This window comes from Lissotriton helveticus, chromosome 6 (assembly GCF_964261635.1).
Source record: "Lissotriton helveticus chromosome 6, aLisHel1.1, whole genome shotgun sequence".
Taxonomy (NCBI): Eukaryota; Metazoa; Chordata; class Amphibia; order Caudata; family Salamandridae; genus Lissotriton; species Lissotriton helveticus.
The window spans coordinates 1887625688-1887634482 of record NC_136067.1 but is presented as its reverse complement, the minus strand read 5'-3'; the positions used below and the strand labels follow the sequence as shown (position 1 = coordinate 1887634482).

Sequence of the window (8795 nt, the reverse complement as noted above, 5' to 3'; positions counted from 1 at the left end):
TCACTGTCACTCTCGCACTCACTCTGCACTCACTCTGCACTCAGTCACTCTCGCACTCACTCTGCACTCAGTCACTCTCGCACTCACTCTGCACTCACTCTCGCACTCACAGTCACTCTCACACTCACTCTGCACTCACTGTCACTCTCGCACCCACTCTGCACTCACTGTCACTCTGCACTCATTCTGCACTCACTGTCACTCTGGCACTCCCTCTGCACTCGGTCACTCTCACACTCACTCTGCACTTACTCTGCACTCACAGTCACTCTCGCACTCACTCTGCACTCACTGTCACTCTCGCACTCACTCTGCACTCACTGTCACTCTTGCACTCACTCTGCACTCACTGTCACTCTCGCACTCACTGTGCACTCACTCTGCACTCACAGTCACTCTCGCACTCACTCTGCACTCACTGTCACTCTTGCACTCACTCTCGCACTCACTCTGCACTCACTGTCACTCTGCACTCACTCTGCACTCACTGTCACTCTGCACTCACTCTGCACTCACTGTCACTCTGCACTCACTCTGCACTCACTGTCACTCTCGCACTCACTCTGCACTCACTGTCGCTCTCGCACTCACTCTGCACTCACTGTCACTCTCATGCGCACAAACAGAATTCATGTCTGTATTACTTCATGTAGCACACTTGTTGTGCATTCATGCGTGCAGCATGGCGCCGCCCTTTGCCACTAACATGAGGTTTAAGTTCTCTTTCCTGGCCATCACCTTCCAGGTCATCCTTATAATTTTGTCTGCTATTTTTGTCACCTATGACACCCCTCACCATGACAACTATGGGAATAGTACACACGCCGAAGAGGACGAGTTCATTAAGTTGTACCCATGTAAGTATTTGTTTTTGGTGTTCATGTATTTATTGGGAGCTGTATAAAGCGCTGCGAGGTGCCTGGGTGACTTTACGGCGCTATGATCTGGATTGTTAGAACCCACCGCTTTGAGTTAGACCTAGGTGAACAACCCTTCCTGCATAAAGCGCTACGAAGCTATCTACGTGGTAGGACATGTAATGTAGAAATGCTGGTAACTTCACATTTTGTAGCATTTTGCAGTTTGCTTGTGTTTTCTGACACTGAACAACCAGTCCCTAATAACACTGCCTGCCTTTCGAGCGCTTCTGCTCGACTAAGCATTAACTTGAATTCTTTAAAAAAAACATAGGGGGTGGTCTGTGGTTCCTCACAAGAGTCCAATCACGCAGATGATATTCCTATTCACAGAGAATGTGCGCGCGCATTTTTTATTCTCGCTGAGGAAAGGGCATTCGGAAGTGACCACGGAGAGCATCTTGCGGAGGTAGTTGTTTTCGTCACTCACAGGCGTTCGGAGGCAGAGTTGTTTTCTCTTTGGAAGCGTGTAACGGTTTCCGAGTCCGGACGAGGCGCTATCTTGTTCTCCAAGACACAGTGCATTTAGGGCAGCTCCTTGTCATCCAGCTGGCGCGCGCAATATGACTCCCGCTTCTTTTAAATGAGCGCAGCTTGTTTCCCGTGCTGGAAATGCTGGGAGTCACTAAGTGCAGCCAAACACACCAGAGGCGAGGCTCCAGAAATATTTTTTTTTAATATGGCATAATGGTTCGCTTTGCAACACTCCAATACACAATCATCCTACACATTACAATGGGCTATTATTTTTCTGCGACAGCACATCATGAACATGCAGATAAAAAAGTGAGCCCTCGAGGGTATATGTGATTATCAGCAGCATGCACGTAACTCACTGAGCCATCTTGCTGACAGGGAGAGCTCCGTGAAATGGATTTAAAAAAAAACAAGCAGCACTGAAAAACCGCCAGCGAGTGGTGCACGCGCACGCGCCACTGCCACCATGGTGTCGATTCCGATCCGGTAAAAAGCGCTCCGAATTGCTGTTCGGAGCGTTTTTCCCCGTACGAATCGCACCTGTAGGCGTCCCCGTACGATTCAGCAAGTACGATCACAAATTAAAGCGTCACTCCGTACGACTCGTAAAAGACTGCCATATCAACGTTTGTCTAACTGGTGTAAAGTAAACACATCCACCACTTCCCCCCACTGCCCAGCATCAGAGTGCCAGCCACTGCCCAGCATCAGAGTGCCCACCACTTCCCACCACTTCCCAGCATCAGAGTGCCCACCACTGCCCAGCATCAGAGTGCCCACCACTGCCCAGCATCAGAGTGCCCACCACTTCCCACCACTTCCCAGCATCAGAGTGCCCACCACTGCCCAGCATCAGAGTGCCCACCACTGCCCAGCATCAGAGTGCCCACCACTGCCCAGCATCAGAGTGCCCACCACTGCCCAGCATCAGAGTGCCCACCACTTCCCACCACTTCCCAGCATCAGAGTGCCCACCACTGCCCAGCATCAGAGTGCCCACCACTGCCCAGCATCAGAGTGCCCACCACTTCCCAGCATCAGAGTGCCCGCCACTTCCCAGCATCAGAGTGCCCACCACTTCCCACCACTGCCCAGCATCAGAGTGCCCACCACTTCCCACCACTTCCCAGCATCAGAGTGCCCACCACTGCCCAGCATCAGAGTGCCCACCACTGCCCAGCATCAGAGTGCCCACCACTTCCCAGCATCAGAGTGCCCACCACTTCCCAGCATCAGAGTGCCCACCACTTCCCACCACTTCCCAGCATCAGAGTGGCCACCACTGCCCAGCATCAGAGTGCCCACCACTTCCCAGCATCAGAGTGCCCACCACTTCCCACCACTGCCCAGCATCAGAGTGCCCACCACTTCCCACCACTTCCCAGCATCAGAGTGCCCACCACTGCCCAGCATCAGAGTGCCCACCACTGCCCAGCATCAGAGTGCCCACCACTTCCCAGCATCAGAGTGCCCACCACTTCCCAGCATCAGAGTGCCCACCACTTCCCACCACTTCCCAGCATCAGAGTGCCCACCACTGCCCAGCATCAGAGTGCCCACCACTTCCCAGCATCAGAGTGCCCACCACTTCCCAGCATCAGAGTGCCCACCACTTCCCACCACTTCCCAGCATCAGAGTGCCCACCACTGCCCAGCATCAGAGTGCCCACCACTGCCCAGCATCAGAGTGCCCACCACTTCCCAGCATCAGAGTGCCCACCACTTCCCACCACTTCCCAGCATCAGAGTGCCCACCACTGCCCAGCATCAGAGTGCCCACCACTTCCCAGCATCAGAGTGCCCACCACTTCCCAGCATCAGAGTGCCCACCACTTCCCACCACTTCCCAGCATCAGAGTGCCCACCACTTCCCAGCATCAGAGTGCCCACCACTTCCCACCACTGCCCAGCATCAGAGTGCCCACCACTTCCCACCACTTCCCAGCATCAGAGTGCCCACCACTGCCCAGCATCAGAGTGCCCACCACTGCCCAGCATCAGAGTGCCCACCACTTCCCAGCATCAGAGTGCCCACCACTTCCCAGCATCAGAGTGCCCACCACTTCCCACCACTTCCCAGCATCAGAGTGCCCACCACTGCCCAGCATCAGAGTGCCCACCACTTCCCAGCATCAGAGTGCCCACCACTTCCCACCACTTCCCAGCATCAGAGTGCCCACCACTGCCCAGCATCAGAGTGCCCACCACTGCCCAGCATCAGAGTGCCCACCACTTCCCAGCATCAGAGTGCCCACCACTTCCCACCACTTCCCAGCATCAGAGTGCCCGCCACTTCCCAGCATCAGAGTGCCCACCACTTCCCACCACTGCCCAGCATCAGAGTGCCCACCACTTCCCACCACTTCCCAGCATCAGAGTGCCCACCACTGCCCAGCATCAGAGTGCCCACCACTGCCCAGCATCAGAGTGCCCACCACTTCCCAGCATCAGAGTGCCCACCACTTCCCAGCATCAGAGTGCCCACCACTTCCCACCACTTCCCAGCATCAGAGTGGCCACCACTGCCCAGCATCAGAGTGCCCACCACTTCCCAGCATCAGAGTGCCCACCACTTCCCACCACTGCCCAGCATCAGAGTGCCCACCACTTCCCACCACTTCCCAGCATCAGAGTGCCCACCACTGCCCAGCATCAGAGTGCCCACCACTGCCCAGCATCAGAGTGCCCACCACTTCCCAGCATCAGAGTGCCCACCACTTCCCAGCATCAGAGTGCCCACCACTTCCCACCACTTCCCAGCATCAGAGTGCCCACCACTGCCCAGCATCAGAGTGCCCACCACTTCCCAGCATCAGAGTGCCCACCACTTCCCACCACTTCCCAGCATCAGAGTGCCCACCACTGCCCAGCATCAGAGTGCCCACCACTGCCCAGCATCAGAGTGCCCACCACTTCCCAGCATCAGAGTGCCCACCACTTCCCACCACTTCCCAGCATCAGAGTGCCCACCACTGCCCAGCATCAGAGTGCCCACCACTTCCCAGCATCAGAGTGCCCACCACTTCCCAGCATCAGAGTGCCCACCACTTCCCACCACTTCCCAGCATCAGAGTGCCCACCACTGCCCAGCATCAGAGTGCCCACCACTTCCCAGCATCAGAGTGCCCACCACTTCCCACCACTTCCCAGCATCAGAGTGCCAACCACTGCCCAGCATCAGAGTGCCCACCACTTCCCAGCATCTGAGTGCCCACCACTTCCCACCACTTCCCAGCATCAGAGTGCCCACCACTGCCCAGCATCAGAGTGCCCACCACTGCCCAGCATCAGAGTGCCCACCACTTCCCAGCATCAGAGTGCACACCACTTCCCACCACTTCCCAGCATCAGAGTGCCCACCACTGCCCAGCATCAGAGTGCCCACCACTTCCCAGCATCAGAGTGCCCACCACTTCCCAGCATCAGAGTGCCCACCACTTCCCACCACTTCCCAGCATCAGAGTGCCCACCACTGCCCAGCATCAGAGTGCCCACCACTTCCCAGCATCAGAGTGCCCACCACTTCCCACCACTTCCCAGCATCAGAGTGCCCACCACTGCCCAGCATCAGAGTGCCCACCACTGCCCAGCATCAGAGTGCCCATCACTTCCCAGCATCAGAGTGCCCACCACTTCCCAGCATCAGAGTGCCCACCACTTCCCACCACTGCCCAGCATCAGAGTGCCCACCACTTCCCACCACTTCCCAGCATCAGAGTGCCCACCACTGCCCAGCATCAGAGTGCCCACCACTGCCCAGCATCAGAGTGCCCACCACTTCCCAGCATCAGTGTTAGACGGAGACGGGGACCTGGAGGGTCGGCCGAGCACAAGGGGAGAGGCCTCCGGTGAGGGCCGTCTCCAGCGATCGTACAGACAAGTAACTTCCCCCCCCACAGATGGACACCACACGCAGATCAGATTAACACCTTTTATAGGCAGCTCTTGAAGTAAGGTAGTACGGTACAAGGAGATCAGGACACGATGATCCTCTCAATTCTAGTCTCTAGGAGGGAAAAGGGGGTAGCGGGACAGTCGTGGTACCTACGGGTACTGGGGTGAAACAACTCCTACACAGACGTCAGACCATCCAGAACAGCTCACAATCCTCGAGCTCGGTGTTCGGACGGATCGGACCGCGGCAGCACCAGCAGGTCCCGAAGAGATCGTAGGTGGCAACGGGCCGCGGCAGCGCCAGCAGGTCCCACGAGGATGAAGGTTACAACGGGCCGCGGCAGCGCCAGCAGGTCCCACGAGGATGAAGGTTGCAACGGGCCGCGGCAGCGCCAGCAGGTCCCACGAGGATGAAGGTTGCAACGGGCCGCGGCAGCGCCAGCAGGTCCCACGAGGATGAAGGTTGCAGAAGGCCGTGGCAGCGCCAGCAGGCAGGACAATAGTTCACAAGGCAGGGCTGCGGCAGCGCCAGCAGTCCATCAAGGATGAGTTCGTCTCGGTGTCTCTCGACTCCAGGATACAACTGCCTTCCTGTTCTGGGGCTGCCTCAGTTATAGGTCTGGCGCTCTTTGATGTCCGGACCCTCGCTCTTGGAGGTCGGGAGGTCCGGGATGAGGGAGTCCAGACACCCAGCAGGGGGGTGGAGCCAGCGCCCGGGGAGGCTGGGGGTGATCGGCACCTGGCGGGAGAGAGCCATCGACGCTTCTTACTCCCATTGACCCGCCAAGTGGTCCGTTCACCTCCTGGGTGGATGGTGGTGCCGGGATGTCGGGACCTGGCCAGGCCCGGGGTTGGGGTCGAGCTGAGGCCACGCAGCCTCGTGGCGCAGTGTCCAAGATGGCGGTGGGCCCGGGCAAGGGTGCTGACAGTGGCCCAGGCCAGGGACACAGGGATTCCCGGGAGCAGACGTCCCATGGGGGACGGGTTGCGGGTTGCTTCTGCGGGTAGTACCTGGAGGGCCGGTACCCGGGCCCTGTTATGCGGGGAGGGAGCGAGCCCTTCATGGGGCCTGTCCAACATGCGTCCCCCCCAGCTGAAGGCGGGGAGAGTCACCCATCCTCTTGGGGACTTTCCTCGTCGAGGCGGAAAAAGCGGGACAGGCCGTCCGCGTTGGCGTGGTCTTGACCAGGGCGATGCTCTACAGTGAAGTCCATCCCCTGCAGGGAGATGGACCACCGCAATAGTTTGGGATACTCCCCCCGCATTTGCATTAGCCATTGCAGGGGCCGATGATCTGTTTGTACCCGGAAGTGGGTTCCGAAGAGGTAAGGCCGGAGCTTCTTGAGGGCCCATACTACTGCGAAGGCCTCTCGCTCAATGGTGCTCCAGCGCTGTTCTCGGGGCAGTAGGCGTCTGCTGATGAAGGCCACTGGTTGGTCGACTCCCTCGGCGTTCAGTTGGGAGAGGACGGCCCCAATACCATGGTCGGAGGCATCGGTCTGAACGATGAACTCGCGGCTGTAGTCGGGGGCCTGGAGCACAGGAGCGGTGCACATGGCGGCCTTCAGTTTCTCGAAGGCTGCTTGACAGTCGGGAGTCCAGTTGACTCTTTTTGGGTGGTTCTTAGATGTGAGTTCCGTGAGGGGCCCCACCATGCTGCCATAGTCCTTCACGAATCGCCGGTAGTCGGTAGGCTCGGACCTCGGTTTGTGTTTCGGGGGGTTGCCAGGACTGAATGGCGGCTACCTTGAGTTGGAGGGGGGCCACCAGACCGCTCCCCACTTGGTGTCCGAGGTAGGTCACGGACCCCTGGCCGATTTGGCACTTGCTGGCCTTTATTGTGAGGCCGGCCTGTTGGAGGGCCTGCAGGACCTCTCGGAGGTGGTGGAGGTGGTCTGTCCAGTGGCGGCTGTATACCGCAATGTCGTCCAGGTAGGCGGCGCTGAATTCTTCGAGGCCCGCCAGTACCTGGTTCACCAGTCTTTGAAAAGTGGCTGGAGCGTTTTTCATGCCGAATGGCATCACTCTGAAATGGTAGTGCCCATCCGGGGTGGAGAAAGCGGAACGTTCTTGGGCCCTGGGGGTGAGGCCGATCTGCCAGTAGCCCGCTGTCAGGTCGAAGATGCTCAGGTAGCGGGCTGCCCCCATGCGGTCGACTAGTTCATCTGCTCGGGGGATAGGGTGAGCGTCGGTTCGGGTGACCGCGTTCAGACCCCGATAGTCGATGCAGAATCGGAGCTCAGGTGTGGTGCCCGGGGCCGCGGCCTTGGGGACCAGGACGACCGGGCTGGCCCAGGGACTGTCCGAAGGTTCGATGACTCCGAGGGCGAGCATCTTGGAGACTTCTTCTTGGATGCAGGTATGCACCCGATCCGGTACTCGGTACGCCCGGTGTCGGACAGGAGGACTGTCCCCAGTGTCCACGTCGTGCAGGCACCAGGAGGTGACTCCGGGTGCGAGAGAAAACAAGTTTGCGAACGGCAGCAGGAGGGCCCGACAATCTTGACGCTGCTCCGGGGCTCTGTCTCTGTTTTTCCTCTCGCTCTTCTCTGAGCCGTAAGTGTTCTAAGTTTATTTTTTGTTCCGCCAGCTTCAATTCTCCGTCTAATTTGAGCCGTGCCAAGTCTAACTCGTGTAGTCTATTTTTTTCCCGCTCCTGGATCTCTTCTCGGGAGGGACCTGTTCTCCGTTCTTCCGTCAGGGTGGTGTTGACTTCCGGGGCCTCGAGGTCCCGGGGTGTGGCGGTATTCGTCTCTGTCCAGGCCTCTAGGGCGTTTTTGAAGTCTTCTTTTGTGCTTAGCCCGGTGGTAGCAATGCCTAAGTCCATGCAAAATTGTTTTAGCTCTCGGTGGCTGTATTCCTCCAGCTTTTCCATCTGGAACTTCTCTGCAGATCCGCTCTCTTTGGTCGTCATTGTGGTTTAGTCCTAGGGTGAGTTACTATCTGTACGGTACGCGTTGGTTCGGATCGCGCCGCTGGCCACCAATGTTAGACGGGGACCTGGAGGGTCGGCCGAGCACAAGGGGAGAGGCCTCCGGTGAGGGCCGTCTCCAGCGATCGTACAGACAAGTAACCCCCCCCCCCCACAGATGGACACCACACGCAGATCAGATTAACACCTTTTATAGGCAGCTCTTGAAGTAAGGTAGTACGGTACAAGGAGATCAGGACACGATGATCCTCTCAATTCTAGTCTCTAGGAGGGAAAAGGGGGTAGCGGGACAGTCGTGGTACCTACGGGTACTGGGGTGAAACGGCGGTAGCTCACAATCCTCGAGCTCGGTGTTCGGACGGATCGGACCGCGGCAGCGCCAGCAGGTCCCGAAGAGATCGTAGGTGGCAACGGGCCACGGCAGCGCCAGCAGGTCCCACGAGGATGAAGGTTACAACGGGCCGCGGCAGCGCCAGCAGGTCCCACGAGGATGAAGGTTGCAGAAGGCCGCGGCAGCGCCAGCAGGCAGGACAATAGTTCACAAGGCAGGGCTGCGGCAGCGCCAGCAGTCCGTC

At 58.3% G+C, this 8795-nt stretch overlaps 1 protein-coding gene across 1 annotated transcript in view; it reads left to right on the top strand.

Annotated features, from left to right (window-relative positions):
* The first annotated feature begins 682 nt into the window (after positions 1-682).
* The window catches only part of LOC144762925 (TATA box-binding protein-associated factor RNA polymerase I subunit A-like), a 124650-nt gene continuing 116537 nt past the window's right edge, over positions 683-8795 (top strand). The window contains exon 1 of the mRNA XM_078648225.1: positions 683-857. Coding sequence (XP_078504351.1) covers positions 683-857 — 175 coding nt within the window. The remainder of the gene's footprint in view (positions 858-8795) is intronic.